Raw genomic sequence first — 18,081 nt, 5'->3', positions numbered from 1 at the left:
CTGAGAAATTGAGGGGGAGATGTGGACCTTTTTATATGATTATGCCAATGGAATGGAATGGGCACTCTTTTTCTCATGGCACACTTTCTTTTATTTATTTTTGTGGACTGTCTCTGTCTCTCCTCTCTCTAGTCTGCTGTCTTGTTGCTTTAAGGCCAGTTTTTCTTGCAGCAGGTGCAGTAAACTAAAGAGTGACTTGACAGTGTAATCCATGAATGTTGTCTTGCCCTCTAGCCCTGCTTAGTTTAACTGTGATCTGTGGGGAAATGTTTTCTCATCAATACAGGTGCTTACAGCATTGTCTGTGTATTTCATCAATGAACCCGAAGGTATTCATCTGTTGAAGCGTTTTTTGGTTTAATCTGAATTCATGCCTCCAGCGTAGTTCTGTTATTATTTTGTCTTTATTCATAGGGCCTCAGTCTCTCGGTTAGTTACAACTGCCCAGTAGGAAACACTTTGAATAATAACACAGGAGCGATTTGCTAATTATTTTAGCATCATTTCTTTCTTTGTTGGAATCTGTTTTATATTGCCAATTTGGTATTTTGCTCAGTACAAACTTCCAGACACAATCGCACAGGAAAAAAAAGATTTTGTCAGCGAGCTCTCAAGCTTTAGTGTGGTAATGGGGAAAGAATATACAAGATAGTAGGAGTTTGAGTTGCTCCAAAAGGAAGATAATAATCCAAACAAAATAAAAGGAGAGACAAATACATTTAGTTGGAAATACAATAAGTGGACATGTCTTGGTACGTCTTCATTCAAACTAACAGCACAATGATTCAGCAGTTAGGCTTGGGCTTGTGACATTAGTATGAGGGATTTAGAATATTTCTCTCTGAGGTAATTTAGTTTGGAGGACATGACAGAACGAGTGATCCAGACTTTGTTACCCTGTCCTCTTTGGGGTAAACTGATGTCATCTTGTGGAGGTGGATGATGTTGAGAGGGAGAGAGGAAACGACAGCGCCTTTCCCTCGTCTCTTTTCTGGTAAAAGAAAGAAGAAAGAAAGAACAACTGTGGAGAAAAAGGTCTATATTGATGGATGGCTGGTGAGAAGGGAGCCAGTTGTATTCTCTTCCCAGTAGGAGCATAGTGGTTGTTAGTGACTCAGCCTGGTGAACTTCAGTGGCATTAACACAAAGGTCACGACACTACATTTCTCTTTATGCAGCAAGCTACTCACGCTGCTGATCACAGTGGCCAAGACACACACGTGCAAGCAGACGCATGCACAGACGGACACACTCACACGCTCGCTCGCGCTCATGCTTCCAGGCACGGGCACACATTCTCTTGCGCACAAACACACACAGGCACACTAGACCTTGTCTCTGCAGCTAGCCCAACCTTGTCTTTGAAGTCATTTAGAAATTGATTGTAGATCAATGTGCACAAGCAGTAAGTTAAAAACGTTGTAATGTAGGTGACTCTAGATTCAATCCAATTGTTTTATCATGTTAGACTCTTCTTTAAAACCTGTTTGTGAGAACAACACCGGAGGCATTCAGCATTAGCAATAGGGCTGGGAATTGTCAGGGACCTCACGATACGATATTATCATGATACTTAGGTGCCGATACGATATGTATTGCGATTCTCACGATTCTATATGTATTGCGTTTGGATGCTGTGATTTCACTGCGACTCGATGTTCCAAACATGTTGTTCAGCACAACGAGTTCTGATCAGTCATGGAAATAAAAGCATCGCTGTAAACAAATTGTCTCTCTATTTAAGAAGATGGAGGACAAGCTATGAAGGAAAGGTACTGGAGTTTTTGTTCAGGTACAGCCAACTAGCGCAAAAATAATATTGCGATATTGTCAAAACGATATGATATATCGTAAAAAAGAATGTCCAGATGTGTAACTGTGTAAATGTTTCCACGTGACTAATTCCCAACATCACTTGTAGACTCGGAGACAAACGTAGGGAAGGAGAAATCGACAAAAGTAGATTCTTTAGTGGAGTTTGGTTCAGTTTGGTGTACCTGGAGGGGATGCATGGTTTTAGACAGCCTCAAATTCATTCACCATTGATATAATGGGAGTGTTAAAATGTTCGCTGCATTAGGTCTGGTTTTGATCCTCCTTCCGGCTACAAGGTGTGCATATTGTGAGCCTGGTTTCCAGACAGTACTTCTCTGGCCCTGGGATAAATAAGCAGACAAAGGTAAATGTTGTTTTGCTAGATTGTTGCTGGCTGGGTTTTAATCTCCTGTCGACAAAGACTGTGTTCCCTGACTTCTAATTCCACCCAAAGCCTCTTCGGTGCTATAGGGACTGCCCACCAACTCGCTTTTCTAACTGACAGACGAGACATGCTGTGTTTGGCCGCTTGTGATATATTAACCTAGCCTTGGGGGCTTACACAGACACACACACGCTCCCACTTTACGATACTGTAGTAGAATACACACGTGTGCTCTCCCTTTCTCTCTCTCTCTCTTTCACACATATTGACATTTATAGAACCACACATGCAAGCATTCACTCTTCTCATCCGCATGGTCCTTTGGTCTTCCTTTCCTCTGTGTGTCTTTGTGTTGTGTTGGATCTCTCTGATGGACGTGTCTGTCTGTATATTATCTGTGTGATGTTAGCTTCTCTGTTCCATCCTGTTTTATATCTCTCAGTAGAACTTCACAAACCAGGCTAATAACTCTGGCTTTAATGGTGTTCCGTACAACCCTCAGAGGTTGGCAAAGATGTCCACATTAAAGTTGGTTGAAAGCCGTTGTAGTGAGCGCTGCCTTTTCCCCAATGTGTTGGTTGTGAGAGTTTGTGTGTGTGTGTGTGTGTGTGTGTGTGTGTGTGTGTGTGTGTGTGTGTGTGTGTGTGTGTGTGTGTGTGTGTGTGTGTGTGTGTGTGTGTGCGCCATCAATGGCAACCCAATTTTAACCCATCAATATGCTCTCTCCCTCCACCTTCTCCATCCCATCCCTCTCTGAATCCCTAGATGGTATATAAGCCCTGGCTGTGCGAGAGAGAGAGAGAGAGAGAGAGAGAGAGCACGTACGTGCTTGCACCAGTGTGTTGGAGTGAGTTTGTGTTAATAGAATGCGAGCCTAGGAGATTCACAATGTGTTATGGAGTGCCGTAATAAACCTCTGACTTGCTTCCCCTCGTACACTCAGCTCATCCTGTGACTCTTCTGGCATAACAGCCAGTGGACTGCTTTGTTGATGGACCACTGAAGCCCCAGATACCAGACCCAAACACCAGACCCAGACCTAGATAGGCTCTCTGACCCGTGAGAGCTGAGGGGAGAAGATGTCAGCAACTTAGTTTAAAGATAATACATGACTCCTGTGGACACACAATAACAAACACACACTATAATCAGAGATTAGCTGTCTGCATCTAGACAGAGAGAGAGATAGAGACAAACTCCTCAGTATGGTGAAACAGCATCACAGCTCTACCAGGCCTCCTCACACCACAACGATGTCTGACGCTATGATAAACCGCTGTGTCTGGAGCAGGGGAGGGAGTAGCCTAATGAATAAAGGAAATTATTGATGCAGGGGAGGGGAGGAGGGGAAATGAGAGGTCAGCATTCTCAATTCATATGCAAACCAGGGTCCTTAACAAGCCGTGCCTAATGCGCTCATGAGTCTTAATTACTCTGAGACGTGTTAACCCCGCATTGGTTTCCACTTCTGTCTCATCCATTCAAATGTGACAATTTCCTAATCACCAGTCTGTTCAGGATCATCAGCACACATGCCTTGTCCACACACTCATTCACACACACACACACACACACACACAAGGTAATGGAGAGCATTTCTTCTGAGTCAAAATGGTTGTAGTAATCAATATGTGTGATCCATGCAAAGAGACAGGGACTAACCAGGTCCCAGGGGAAGAGACAGGGACTATCCAGACCAGGTCCCAGGGAAAGAGATAGGGACTATCCAGACCAGGTCCCAGGGAAAGAGATAGGGACTATCCAGACCAGGTCCCAGGGAAAGAGACAGGGGCTACGTAGACCAGGTCCCAGGGGAAGAGACAGGGGCTACGTAGACCAGGTCCCAGGGGAAGAGACAGGGGCTACGTAGACCAGGTCCCAGGGGAAGAGACAGGTCCCAGGGGAAGAGACAGGGGCTATGTAGACCAGGTCCCAGGGGAAGAGACAGGGGCTATGTAGACCAGGTCCCAGGGGAAGAGACAGGGGCTACGTAGACCAGGTCCTCGGGGAAGAGACAGGGACTATGTAGACCAGGTCCCAGGGGAAGAGACAGGGGCTACGTAGACCAGGTCCCAGGGAAAGAGAGAGGGGCTATGTAGACCAGGTACCAGGGTAATAGACAGGGGTTACGTAGACCAGGTCCCAGGGGAATAGACAGGGGCTATGTAGACCAGGTCCCAGGGGAAGAGACAGGGGCTATGTAGACCAGGTCCCAGGGGAAGAGACAGGGGCTATGTAGACCAGGTCCCAGGGGAAGAGACAGGGGCTATGTAGACCAGGTCCCAGGGAAAGAGACAGGGGCTACGTAGACCAGGTCCCAGGGGAAGAGACAGGGGCTACGTAGACCAGGTCATATATAGGTAGTCATCTTAGCTCCATGGCAGTTGGTGTAACATTTGTTCTGAGTGTGTTCTCTGCTGCCCGTCTGTGTTCACTCGCACAGCCTGATGATATGAATCTCTCTGTCTCTCATGTCAAAGCAAATGGATGATGATTAGTAAAAAGAAAAAATACACTAACATATCTGACTACTGTTGTATTAGTCATACTGTGAGCTGTGTAGCTATTCAGACGGTTCTCTATAGTACCTGTCAGGCAATGGATGTTACAGAATGGTAGCTATTCAGCCACTTCACTCTGACATAATGTTTAGAGATGTGACAGTAGCAGGAGAGGTCTTGTAGAAAGAGACTTGCTGACGTACATTATTGAAACAGACACACCAGGGTTGTGCTCCGACCAACCAAATTGTTGTGCTTTGACACTGGGAGGTCGGTATGCAGCACTCCACTAAATTGCTTTTGAAAGGGTGTGTGCACTTTCATCTTTCTGTGTGTGTGTGTGTGTGTGTGTGTGTGTGTTTGCATCTTCTTGTGTTTGTGTTGATTTTCTGTGCTGATTCATGTAATCTGCCTGTAGGGGAACCCAGAAGAACACACCATATTGGAGTTTGCTGAGCTCATCAGGAGTCTGGTGGGTGAGTGTCAGATCAACAGACAAGCCCTCTGCAACAACGCTTTTCCTTATCCTTCCCCTTGCTCCTTATCTTTCTTACTTTTTCTCTTTCAAGCTTTCTTCCTCTCTCTGAAAATATAATAGATTGCTGCTGTTCTAGGTTGGACTTGTACCTAACTGTACCCTTCTCTACCTCCCACTTTTCTCCACACACAATCACACTCACACACAGTGAGCCGCAGTCAGATCCAGTTCCTTCCAGAGGGGCAGGACGACCCTCAGAGGCGACGGCCCGACATCCCCAAAGCCAAGATGATGCTAGGCTGGGAACCTGTGGTCAGTACATAAGCACACATGCCAACGACCACACCGGGTTCCACTCCTGTCCACTAAAAACAAGAAGAAGCGACTCCATTGGTCACGTGATCACCAACACTGGACAATTGAGGAGTGGAAAAACATTGCCTGGAACATGAAGGTGAGTTCAGTCTACTTGAGTGGCCTATGGAGTCCCCAGACCTCAACCCAATAGAGCATCTTTGGGATGAAATGGAACGGGCTGTTCCCAGCATGAATGTACCGCCGTCCAATCTGCAGCAACTGTGTGATGCCATCGCGTCAGCATGGACCAACATCCCTGTGGAACATTTGCAACACCAGGTAGAATGCCCCAAATAATTCAGGTTGTTCTGGAGGCAAAGGGGGTACCGACCCAGTACTTGATGGGTATACCTAATAAACTTTCTGGTGAGTGTATAATACCACTCAATATTGAAACATGCCTGTCACTCACTCTCACCAGTGATTCACCATTTACTCAATGCACTGCTGTCACATCACACTTCCCAGAGAGGTGGAGGGGTGGTGCATTATGGGGGATGTAGTTTCACACTGTCTGGGGGTTGGATATAGGGGATCCCCAGGTGATGTTCTTTGAGACTACTATGATTGTTTGTGTTTTAAGTGCACTTGGATGTGGGGGGCACACAGGCATGCAATCGAGCACACAGGCATGCAATCTCCATAGACAAACATTGGCTGTATAATGGCCTTACTGAAGAGCTCAGTGACTTTCAATGTGGCACCGTCATAGGATGCCACCTTTCCAACAAGTCAGTTCGTAAAATTTCTGCCCTGCTACTGTAGATCTGCCCCAGTCACCTGTGCTGTTACTGTGAAGTGCTGTTACTGTGAAGTGGAAACGTGAAGTGGTAGGCCACACAAGCTCACAGAATGGGAGCGCCGAATGCTGAAGCTCGTAGTGCGTAAAACTCATCTGTCCTTTTTTCCAATTTTGTTTTTCACATGCGCCGAATACAACAGTGAAATGCTTATTACAAGCCCTTAACCAACAATGCAGTTTTAAGGAAAAAAATGTTAAAGTATTTACTAAAATAAACTGAAGTAGACAATTGACTGGCCCCATCGAACACTTTTGGGATGAATTGGAACGCCAGTTCTAATCGGCCAACATCAGTGTCCGACCTCACTAATGTTCTTGTGGCTGAATGGAAGCATGTCCCCACCACAATGTTTCCGACATCTAATAGAAAGCCTTCCCAGAAGAGTGGAAGCTGTTATAGAAGCAGAGGGGAAACCAACTCCATATTAATGGCCATGATTTTAGAATGAGATGTTTGACGAGCAGGTGTCCACATACTTTTGGTCATGTAGTGTATGTGTCTATGTATGTGTGTGTTCATGTGTATGTTACTGTGTTGCCAGGTACCGTTGGAGGAAGGCCTGAACAAGACCATCCAGTACTTCAGCCGGGAGCTGGAGCACCAGGCTAACAACCAGTACATCTTCAAGCACAAGGGGGGTCAAGGTTCACCTCATCCCCAAAGGCTGCTGGGTCACTGTAGGACTCAGGACTCTCCTCCTCAGAGGAGTGAAGACAAAGACAACATATAAATGTCCTGTATCTTCTGTTGTTTTTTGCTGTGACGTTTGTGACATGAGAACTCAAACTGTCCCACCATAGAGACACTACCGTGGGAGATTTATTTTCAGGCAGATAGACTTGCCTGAATGAAAGAATAGGAATCACAAACATGACAACGATCAGAATCCAGTCTTGCACTCTGGGGTCATTAGATTAGTGTTAGGCTGGGGAGATGTGGGAGAAGGAGTTTGTAGAGGAGAGGGATATACATTGGGGTTAGTAGAGGAGGAGAGGAGGTTGATTGGGGTTAGTAGAGGAGGAGAGGGAGGTTCATTGGGGTTAGAGGAGGAGAGGGAGGTTCATTGGGGTTAGAGGAGGAGAGGGAGGTTCATTGGGGTTAGTAGAGGAGGAGAGGGAGGTTCATTGGGGTTAGTAGAGGAGGAGAAGGAGGTTCATTTGGGGTTAGTAGAAAAGGAGAAGGAGGTTCATCGGGGTTAGTAGAGGAGAAGAGGGAGGTTGATTGGGGTTAGTAGAGGAGGAGAGGGAGGTTCATTGGGGTTAGTAGAGGAGGAGAGGGAGGTTCATTGGGGTTAGTAGAAAAGGAGAAGGAGGTTCATTGGGTTAGTAGAGGAGGAGAGGGAGGTTGATTGGAATTAGTAGAGGAGGAGAGGGAGGTTGATTGGGGTTAGTAGAGGAGGAGAGGGAGGTTAATTGGGCTTAGTAGAGGAGGAGGTTCATTGGGGTTAGTAGAGGAGGAGAGGGAGGTTGATTGGGGTTAGTAGAGGAGGAGAGGGAGGTTCATTGGGGTTAGTAGAGGAGGAGAGGGAGGTTCATTGGGGTTAGAGGAGGAGAGGGAGGTTCATTGGGGTTAGAGGAGGAGAGGGAGGTTCATTGGGGGTAGTAGAGGAGGAGAGGGGGGTTCATTGGGGTTAGTAGAGGAGGAGAAGGAGGTTCATTGGGGTTAGTAGAAAAGGAGAAGGAGGTTCATCGGGGTTAGTAGAGGAGTAGAGGGAGGTTGATTGGGGTTAGTAGAGGAGTAGAGGAAGGTTCATTGGGGTTAGTAGAGGAGGAGAGGGAGATTCATTGGGGTTAGTAGAAAAGGAGAAGGAGGTTAATCGGGGTTAGTAGCGGAGGAGAGGGAGGTTGATTGGGATTAGTAGAGGAGGAGAGGGAGGTTCATTAGGGTTAGTAGAGGAGGAGGTTCATTGGGGTTAGTAGAGGAGGAGAGGGAGGTTGATTGGGGTTAGTAGAGGAGGAGAGGGAGGTTCATTGGGGTTAGTAGAGGAGGAGAGGGAGGTTCATTAGGGTTAGTAGAGGAGGAGAGGGAGGTTCATTGGGGTTATGGTAGTAGGTGTAAGGTAGAGGTTGCTGTTAGAGGTAGGGGAGATAAAGAGAGAAGTTCAGTTTGGGGAGTGAGACTGCGAGCCTGTGGAGATAGTAGTAGTCATAGTTGACATTGGCTCCATGACGGTGTGCCCCTCTGTCTCTAGATCCGATGGGAGATTTCTCGTCATAATGGTGCTGACGACCCTGATCGTTGGACTGTGTGTGGTCCATTCAGTAGGACAGGTCCATCTCCAGTGTCTGGGGAGGGAAAGAACACAACGACCTACAGTTGGGGTCGGGAGTTTACATACACTTAGGTTGGAGTCATTAAAATTTGTTTTTCAACCACTCCACAAATTTCGATAGTAAACTATAGTTTTGCCAAGTCACATGACACAAGTAATTTTCCCAACAATTGTTTACAGACAGATTATTCACTGTATCACAATTCCAGTGGGTCAGAAGTTTACATACACTAAGTTGACTGCCTTTAACAGGATGGAAAATTCCAGAAAGTGATGTCATGGCTTTAAACAATTCTGATAGGCTAATTGGCATAATTTGAGTCAATTGGAGATGTATCTGTGGATGTATTTTAAGGCCTACCTTTAAACTCAGTGCCTCTTTGCTTGACATCATGGGACAATCAAAAGAAATCAGCCAAGACCTCAGAAAAAAAATTGAAGACCTCCACAAGTCTGGTTCATCCTTGGGAGCAATTTCCAAACGCCTGAAGGTACCACGTTCATCTGTACAAACAATAGTACGGAAGTATAAACACCATGGAACCACACAGCTGTCATACTGCTCAGGAAGGAGACACATTCTGTCTCCTAGAGATGAATGTACTTTGGTGCGAAAAGTGCAAATCAACAACAGCAAATGACCTTGTGAAGATCCTGGAGGAAACAGGTACAAAATTATCTATATCCACAGTAAAACGAGTCCTATATTGACATAACCTGAAAGGCCACTTAGCAACAAAGAAGCCACTGCTCCAAAACTACTATAAAAAAGCCAGACTACGGTTTGCAACTGCACATGGGGACAAAGATCGCAAAAATAAACTGTTTGGCCATAATGACCATTGTTATGTTTAGAGGTTTAAAGGGGGAGGCTTGTAAGCCGAAGAACACCATCCCACCGTGAGGAGCAGGGGTGGCAGCATCATGTTGTGAGGGTGCTTTGCTGCAGGAGGGACTGGTGCGCTTCACAAAATAGATGGCATCATGAGGAAATAAAATTATGTGGACATATTGAAGCAACATCTCAAGACATCAGTCAGGAAGGAATAGCTTGGTCGCAAATTAGTCTTCCAAATGGACAATGACCCCAAGCATACTTCCACAGTTGTGGCAAAATGGCTTAAAGACAACAAAGTCAAGGTATTGGAGTGGCCATCACAAAGCCCTGACCTCAATCCCAAAGAAAATTTGTGGTCAGAACTGAGAAAGCGTGTGCGAGCAAGGAGGCCTTCAAACCTGACTCAGTTACACCAGCTCTGTCAGGAGGAATGGGCCAAAACTCACCCAACTTATTGTGGGAAGCTTGTAGAAGGCTACCTGAAACATTTGACCCAAGTTAAACAATTTAAAGGAAATGTCACCAAATACTAATTGAGTGTATGTAAACTTCTGACCCACTGGGAATGTGATGAAAGAAATTAAATCTGAAATAAATCATTCTCTCTACTATTAGTCTGACATTTCACATTCTTCAAATAAAGTGGTGATCCTAACTGACCTAAGACAGGGAATTTTTACTAGGATTAAATGTCAGGAATTGTGAAACACTGAGTTTAAATGTATTTGGCTGAGGTGTATGTAAACTTCTGACTTCAACTGTAGTTAGAACGCAACCTCAACTCAAAAGATCATAAACATTGGAAAGGCGCCAGTGGTGAAAATACTCAGCCTTTTAGAGGGTTAAGCAATTAACTTGTTTCTCATACCCATCAGATCCTTTCAGATCTACTAGAGGGCTTAGTGGGTAAGACACTATGGGGTGGATTTGGGATTCAGCAGATGTTGAGGAGATGACTCGAAGAAGATGGCTGGTACACTATGTATAGACCAACATTGTTTAAATTGCCAAGGCTGTCGGAGCCAACAGCCAGAGAGGCAAGTCCAGGGAACAGGAAATGACACATTCACAGGAAGACATTAAAGCAATCCTACCAACTGACTTACAGGAGCTTTCAAGCAAGGGGCCTGGCACGGTTTCTATACTGCAGTTTAACTAGCGCCTGAAAGACAATTTCTATACACGGTCACATAGAGAAGTCAGATTTGAACATTTCTAATTAGATACTTTAGTCATCACCTTTGTGCACAAAACATCCATTGAATTATTCAAATGATTGTCACTAAGGCAGACTTATTTTTCATCACTCACATCCGAAGATATAACCACTTTATATGAAATATGTCTGCTATGTTTTTGGATGACGTGATGATGTCGTCGCTGCTCCCTGTGCGCTAGTGTGCATGTGATGTTGCTCCAGTCTTCCCAGTGCTGTCAACTGTCTGCAAAACTGAGGAGGAAACAACTTTCTCCATCATTTATTACTTTAATCCTAACATATTTTTCTCAATTCCTACCTCTCTCAGGGACAGCCTCAGACCCCCCCCCCCCCCCCCCCCCCCCCCCCATTTGGAAAGTATTCAGACCCCTTCACTTTTTCCACATTTTGTTACGTTACAGCCTTATTCTAAAATTATTTTAAAAAATGGATCCTCAACAATCTACACACAATACCCCATAATAACAAAATTAATACAGGTTTTTAGAATTGTTTTGCAAAAAAATAAAATAAACATACCTTATTTACATAAGTATTCAGACTCTTTGCCCTGAGACTCGAAATTGAGCTCAGGCATCCTGTTATCATTGATAGTCCTTGAGATGTTTATACAACTTGATTGGAGTCCACGTGGTAAATGCAATTGATTGGACATGATTTGAAAGGCACACACCTGTCTGTATAAGGTCCCACAGTTGACAGTGCATGTCAGAGCAAAAACCATATCCAGTTGAAGAAACTTTCAGTAGAGCTCCGAGTCAGGATTGTGTCGAGGCACAGATCTTGGGAAGTGTACCAAAACATTTCTGCAGCATTGAAGGTCCCCAAGAACACAGTGGCCTCCATCATTCTTAAATAGAAGGAATTTGGAACACCAAGACTCTTCCTAGAACTGTCCGCCCGGCCAAACTGAGCAATCAGGGGAGAAGGGCCTTGGTCAGAGAAGTGTCAGAGATGATCACTCTGACGAAGCCTCAGTGTTCCTCTGTGGAGATGAGAGAACCTTCCAGAAGGACAACCATCTCTGCAGCACTCCACCAATCAGGCCTTTATGGTAGTGTGGCCAGAATGACACATGACAGCCCACTTGGAGTTTGCAAAAAGGCACCTAAAGGACTCAGACCATGAGAAACAAGATGCTCTGGTCTGATGAAACCAAGATTGAACTCTTTGGCCTGAATGTCAACGTCTGGAGGAAACCTGGCACCATCCTTAAGGTGAAGCATGGTGGTGGCAGCATCATGCTGTGGCGATGTTATTCAGCGGCAGGGTCTGGGAGACTAGTCAGGATCGAGGAAGAACACAATCGAACATCTCTGGAGAGACCTGAAAATAGCTGAGCAGCGACGCTCCCCATCCAATCTGACAGAGCTTGAGAGGATCTGCAGAGAAGAACGACCATTGTGTCGTCGGCAAACTTAATGACGGTGTTGGAGTCGTGATTGCAGCAGAGATTTTGTGCCAGCCTGTCACTTCTTGGTCAAAAGCACTCAATGGTCTCAGCATTCAAACTTTTATGTTTAGTGTGGTATAGTGTGATGTGAGCATAATTCAATATAATTCCAATGCAAGAACCAAAATGATGCCCCTGGGTATAGTTACATATCGGTATGTTTCATCATAGAAATAGATACATTCTAGATGTTTTTTTTTGGTAGGCTATTGGTTTTCGTGGTTGTTAATGGAACTGTACGTATTGGAAACGTGATTACGGTAGGCTGGTATTGCTTAATTGATTACGTGGGTCAAGTTTGATCCACAGAAGTGTATTGTGCCATATCACAAGGTGTTGCTGAGCAGCATGGTTTTCCATGTTTGAAGCGGGCCTATAGGCCTACTTGTTTGGAAAGACAGCTGTGCATGGCTGCATCTCACTGTAGTAGCCTGCAGGCTATGTTTTGGTTATTTGGATCTCCATTTGCCTTTTGTTTACTGTTAATGTATCTCGCCTAAATATAGATTGTGTCACGCCGATCTGATATTGTATTTACTAGGCCTACTGGGTACCGTTGTTTTGTTCTGTTCCTATTCATTTGTTCGCATTCGCAGTTGTGTCAGTATTCTAAGCCAAACTACTACTCAGCATTTTTGTTTGCATGCATGAATAACTAGGCTACCACTTTCAGCATTTAGTTTGCATTATTTTGGTAAGATGGCTGTGTGTATGGAATCATTCACATAGGATGTTTGTAATAGGTGAATTACCCTATCTTGAATCCTATATTCATTACCAAAATGGCCATGCTTTAGTGTTTAGGGCGCTGTCCATTGTGCTGATACAGTACAGCGGAAATAGGCTACATATTATCACTTCAAAGGCAATGGTCTCGGAGTCTCTGCATTTTAACTATGTTTTATTGTGGTATAGCGTGATATAAGCGTAATTCAATATCATTCCAATGCAAGAACCCCCAAAAAATGTACACTGCCCCCTTAGTTACTTTATCCTGGTGCCGGGCCTGTCTACACCCATGGCAAAATGTATGGAATTGCAGGAAATTAACTTCAAAACAACAAAAATTCTCTCTGCCATCAAGAGGGGGGCCACTAAAATGTTTTGCAGAAAGTTGGGGGGCCCCCAACTGAATATCGCTTAGGGCCCCATATTGAATATTGAATTATGCTCTCTCATTTCCCCCACTCTGTCTTTTTCTCTGACTTGTTTTTGCCAAAGCTTTTCTCCTTGGTCCTGGTGTTTCTTAAAATCTCCATCGAAACCATTGATCTGGAAGAAACATAGCAAGAGAGAAGAGAAAGCTTGAGAATGTTTGCGTGTGTGTATGCGCGTGCATGTGTGTGTATTCAAAGTGTTTCAGGCCCAGTGATGTCCATAGTGTTGGAGGATAATTATCTCTCCTTTGAAAAGAGTCTCTGGGTCCTGCTGTGACAGAATCATCCTTCTGCTCTTATCTAGTCTGATAACGATTACAAATTAGGCTGGGCATTATCCCTTCCTCCCTTCCTCTATCTATCAATGTTATTATAATGTACAATCATGCTAAAGGATTCTTTTTACCCTGTCCCATACTGTATCTAGCGCCAGGAGTTTTTCCAACCTTGAGACCTGACTAGGATGAACTCCCTGTCATGGCTATAGCCTATGACAATGGCCCATAGTAGAGCCTGTAGTTTTTCATAGTCAGGTCCCAGGGACAGAATAAACTCAAGGTCCTACCCCATCCAACCCTACTGTCCCCACTCACCGTCTCATCAAAGCTCATGTACGTGAACTGCATGATCCACTGCTGCACGTCTGGCCTGCGGCGGTCCCAGATGTTCCTCTCGGGCCTTCGTAGCTTGGCCAGGAACTCTTTGGCCTTGGCGGGAGCGACTGCCACTCCAGACTTAGAGGGAGTGCTACTGTTACCCACCACTGGGGAGAGGCGGAGAGGAGACATGTAAAGGGAGTAGAATGTCAAGTGTTCACAGTGTATATGTGTGTACGCCAAAGCGTTCTGCAAATATTACCATTTGTTTTCTTCTGGACTTTGTGCTTTCTTCACTTTCCCTAAGTAACCCAGATACCTGATAAAACTTCCTAAAACATATCACCAACCTTCCAACTCGAGGTTCTTCACTATATTAATTAACATGTCAGTGTAGCAGATGTTACTGCAGAGGTTGTGTTCATCTATGTTCTGTTCCCTTCTGTATGCATTATCTAGTGGAGTAGAAGGTGTGGGGGGGGGGGGGGGGGGGGGGCAGAGCGAGACAGAAGGAGAGTTGAAAGAAAGACTTGAATAAGAAGAGAGCTAGAGAGAGAGGGAGACAAAAAGAAGAGAGAAAGAGTTATCTCACCTGTGAGGGCCAGGAGTGTGAGCAGGGCAGTGAGCTCCACCAGCCTCTGATAAAGCCGCTGAGAAGCCATGATGTCCCCTTCGCGGTCGATGGTCGTTTACCCGAAAATCCAACCCACAGAAACGGGCCTGTCTGAAGTAGTTGTTTTTTTTCTTCTCTCAATTGAATGTTCATGTGTGCCTGGGTACTTTTCCATCCAGTAAGTACAGTAGCAGCAGTATGAGAGAGAGAGAGAGAGAGAGAGAGAGAAGAGAGAGAGAGAGAGAGAGAGAGAGAGAGAGAGAGAGAGAGAGAGAGAGAGAGAGAGAGAGAGAGGAGAGAGAGAGAGAGAGAGAGAGAGAGAGAGAGAGAGAGAGAGAGAGAGAGAGAGAGAGAGAGAGAGAGAGAGAGAGAGAGAGAGAGAGAGAGAGAGAGAGAGAGAGAGAGAGAGAGAGAGAGAGAGAGAGAGAGAGAGAGAGAGAGAGAGAGAGAGAGAGAGAGAGAGAGAGAGAGAGAGAGAGAGAGAGAGAGAGAGAGAGAGAGAGAGAGAGAGAGAGAGAGAGAGAGAGAGAGAGAGAGAGAGAGAGAGAGAGAGAGAGAAGAGAGAGAGAGAGAGAGAGAGAAATATTAACTGTATAAATGTTGTCCTCCCTACAACAGTTTATACAAAGGTGAACTTTCAAACCTGAGCCAATGATAAACCTCTGATCCTTGATGTGTGGCACATGGTAAATTGACGATTCATATCCCCATCTCTAAGAACAGTCCAGTGATTTGACAGAACTGACAGGTGATAGCTGAGTTAAAATTGATACTGTGGTGGTGGAATGAGTGAGGGAACTGCACTGTGGAAGTGAGTCTGACTGTTAGAGCTGAAATCAATCAGTAGCGTGGAAGGTCAGTGTTATAGCGTGATTTATAACATTCTACAATGCAGATCTTCTGCGCTGCAGATTGAATCCAGCCCCTAGGGTTGTATTGATAGGTAGCCTACCTCGGAAAGCTGTCTTAGGCTGCATTTATACAGGCAGCTCAATTCTGTTCTTTTTTTTTCAGCTCTTTTGCCTATAATTGGCAAAATATCAGAATTGGGCTGCCTATGTAAATGTAGCCAGAAAGAGAGAGGATGTGACGTGATTGAACGAGGGGTCAGTGGTGGAGAAAGTACCCAATTTTCATACTAGAGTAAAGGTAAAGAATAGTACCTTAATAGAAAATGACTCAAGTAAAAGTGAAAGTCATCCAGCAAAATACTACTTGAGTAAAAAAAAGTAAATGTTACTGCTAAAACATACTTAAGTATCAAAAGTAACAGTATAAATCATATCAAATATTAAGCAAACCAGACAGCACAATGTTTTGTTTTAATAAGGTACAGATAGCCAAGGGCACATTCCAACACTCAGGTATAATTTACAAACTAAGCATTTGTGTTTAGTGAGTCCGTCCGCCCAGATCAGAGGCAGTAGGGATGACCAGGGATGTTCTCTTGATAAGTGTGTGAATTGGACAGTTTCCTGTCGTGCTAAGCATTCAAAATGTAAAGAGTACTTTTGGGTGTCAGGAAAAATGTATGAGTAAAAAGTACATTATTTTCTTTAGGAATGTAGTGGAGTAAAAGTTATCCAATTATATCTAGTAAAATACAGATCCCACAAAACTACTTAAGTAGTACTTTAAAGTATTTTACTTAAGTACTTTACACCACTGATGACGTTCAAAAACTGTAGGTCACCTTTAAGCCCTCAAAGTTTAAGGTGAGAAACTGTAGGTCACCTTTAGGCCTCAAAGTTTAAGGTGAGAAACTGTAGGTCACCTTTAAGCCTCAAAGTTTAAGGTGAGAAACTGTAGGTCACCTTTAGGCCTCAAAGTTTAAGGTGAGAAACTGTAGGTCACAGAGTTTAGTGTGACACTGATGTGACCTTTACAAGACATCTGTCAAGTTGTGTAATTCAACCATATGGACCTTTACTTTTCATAATGTGGGTCTACTACACTCCGAAGACTGTCTGTTATGTAACTTTATATCTTTTAGCTCAGGCTCTTTCACTGTCTCTTAAATGGATTCAAACAAATACCAGAGGAGAAGGTTACATCACATGGTGCCACGGCTATGTTGGTAAACGTCTCAACCAAGAGAAAACTCTCTCAAACTGAGTTGCATTAAGAAAGCTGCTTTAGTTCAGAAGACTCTTGTTGCCCTCTCTCTCTCTCTTTCTCTCTCTCTTCTCTCTCTCTCTTCTCTCTTCTATTCTCTCTCTTCTCTCTTCTCTTCTCTCTCTTCTCTCTCGCTCTTCCGCCTCTCTCTCTCTTTTCCGCCTCGCTCTCGCCCTTCCGCCTCTCTATATATCTCTCTCTCTCTCTCCTCATAAACAAGTATCTTTCCGTCTCTGTTCTTGTCATTATACACACCTTCACAAAACATTTGCCAGCAGAAATGAGGCATCGGGATTGTGAAGACCCCCGTGAATATCCCTTTTGTCTTTTCTATTAAATAACTCCTTTCATTTCTAAAAATCCTCCTTCCCAACTTTTCAAAGGTGAGACATCACAGCCAATGAATGCTAATTAAACCAGCATGAGTCCCAGTCAACTGTGGTAGGCCTAGCTGATCCTCAGTCAGTCAATAGACAGCAAGCATTGCCGATGCACCACTGGAGGTTTAATGTTAATGATATGGCACTGACCTGTCTAGAAGGGAGATTCAGAGATGCAGAAAATGCTCCTGAGGCTCTGTTCTCTGTGTGTGTGTGTGTGTGTGTGTGTGTGTGTGTGTGTGTGTGTGTGTGTGTGTGTGTGTGTGTGTGTGTGTGTGTGTGTGTGTGTGTGTGTGTGTGTGTGTGTGTGTGTGTGTGTGTGTGTGTGTGTGTGTGTGTGTGTGTGTGTGTGTGTGTGTGTGTGTGTGTGCGTGACTGTGGTGTAAAACGTACCCAATTGTCATACTTGAGTATCAAAAGTAGAATGTCAAATCATGTCAAATTGCTTATATTAAGCAAACCAGACAGCACAATTATATATATATATATATATATATATATATATATATATATATATATATGTTAACTTATGGATGGCCAAGGGCATAATCCAGCACTTAGACATAATTTACAAATTAAGCATTTGTGTTTAGTGTGTCCGCCTGATCAGAGGCAGGATGGGTTGATAAGCACATGAATTGGCCCATTTTCCTGTGCTGCTAAACATTTCAGATGCAAATAATAGTTTTCTGTGTCAGGAAAATGTATGGAGTAAAAAGTACATTATTTTATTTTGGAATGTAGTGAAGTAAAAGTAGAAGTTGTCAAAATTATAAATAGTAAAGTAAAGTGCAGGTACCCCCAAAAAATGACTTAAGTAGTACTTAAAAGTATTTTTACTTAAGTACTTTACACCACTGGTTTTGGAGCAGCAAACAACAGCTCCTTGTCTTGCTATGGCTGGACAGGGACACGGGAAACTGGCACAGGCTAAAGCACTCACAAAAGTGCTACAGGATGAGGGACTGAGAAAGTGGGGGAGAAGGTAGAGAGAGACAGAGAGACGAGGGAGAAGGTAGAGAGAGACAGAGAGACGAGGGAGAAGGTAGAGAGAGACAGAGAGACGAGGGAGAAGGTAGAGAGAGACAGAGAGACGAGG

General features: G+C 44.3%; 1 protein-coding gene across 1 annotated transcript in view; it reads left to right on the top strand.

The window, feature by feature from the left end:
- LOC110502043 (UDP-glucuronic acid decarboxylase 1-like) overlaps window positions 1-7,796 on the top strand; it is a 44,899-nt gene extending 37,103 nt beyond the window's left edge. The window contains 4 exon segments of the mRNA XM_090216398.1: window positions 1,321-1,334; window positions 5,120-5,177; window positions 5,388-5,491; window positions 6,881-7,796. Coding sequence (XP_090072524.1) covers window positions 1,321-1,334; window positions 5,120-5,177; window positions 5,388-5,491; window positions 6,881-7,069 — 365 coding nt within the window. The 3' untranslated portion in view covers window positions 7,070-7,796.
- The last annotated feature ends 10,285 nt before the right edge of the window (window positions 7,797-18,081 follow it).

This window comes from Oncorhynchus mykiss, chromosome 22 (genome assembly GCF_057628025.1).
Source record: "Oncorhynchus mykiss isolate SJ-2025 chromosome 22, ASM5762802v1, whole genome shotgun sequence".
NCBI lineage: Eukaryota > Metazoa > Chordata > Actinopteri > Salmoniformes > Salmonidae > Oncorhynchus > Oncorhynchus mykiss.
Note: the sequence above shows the minus strand (reverse complement) of the source record. Positions and strands in the feature narration are given on the sequence as shown.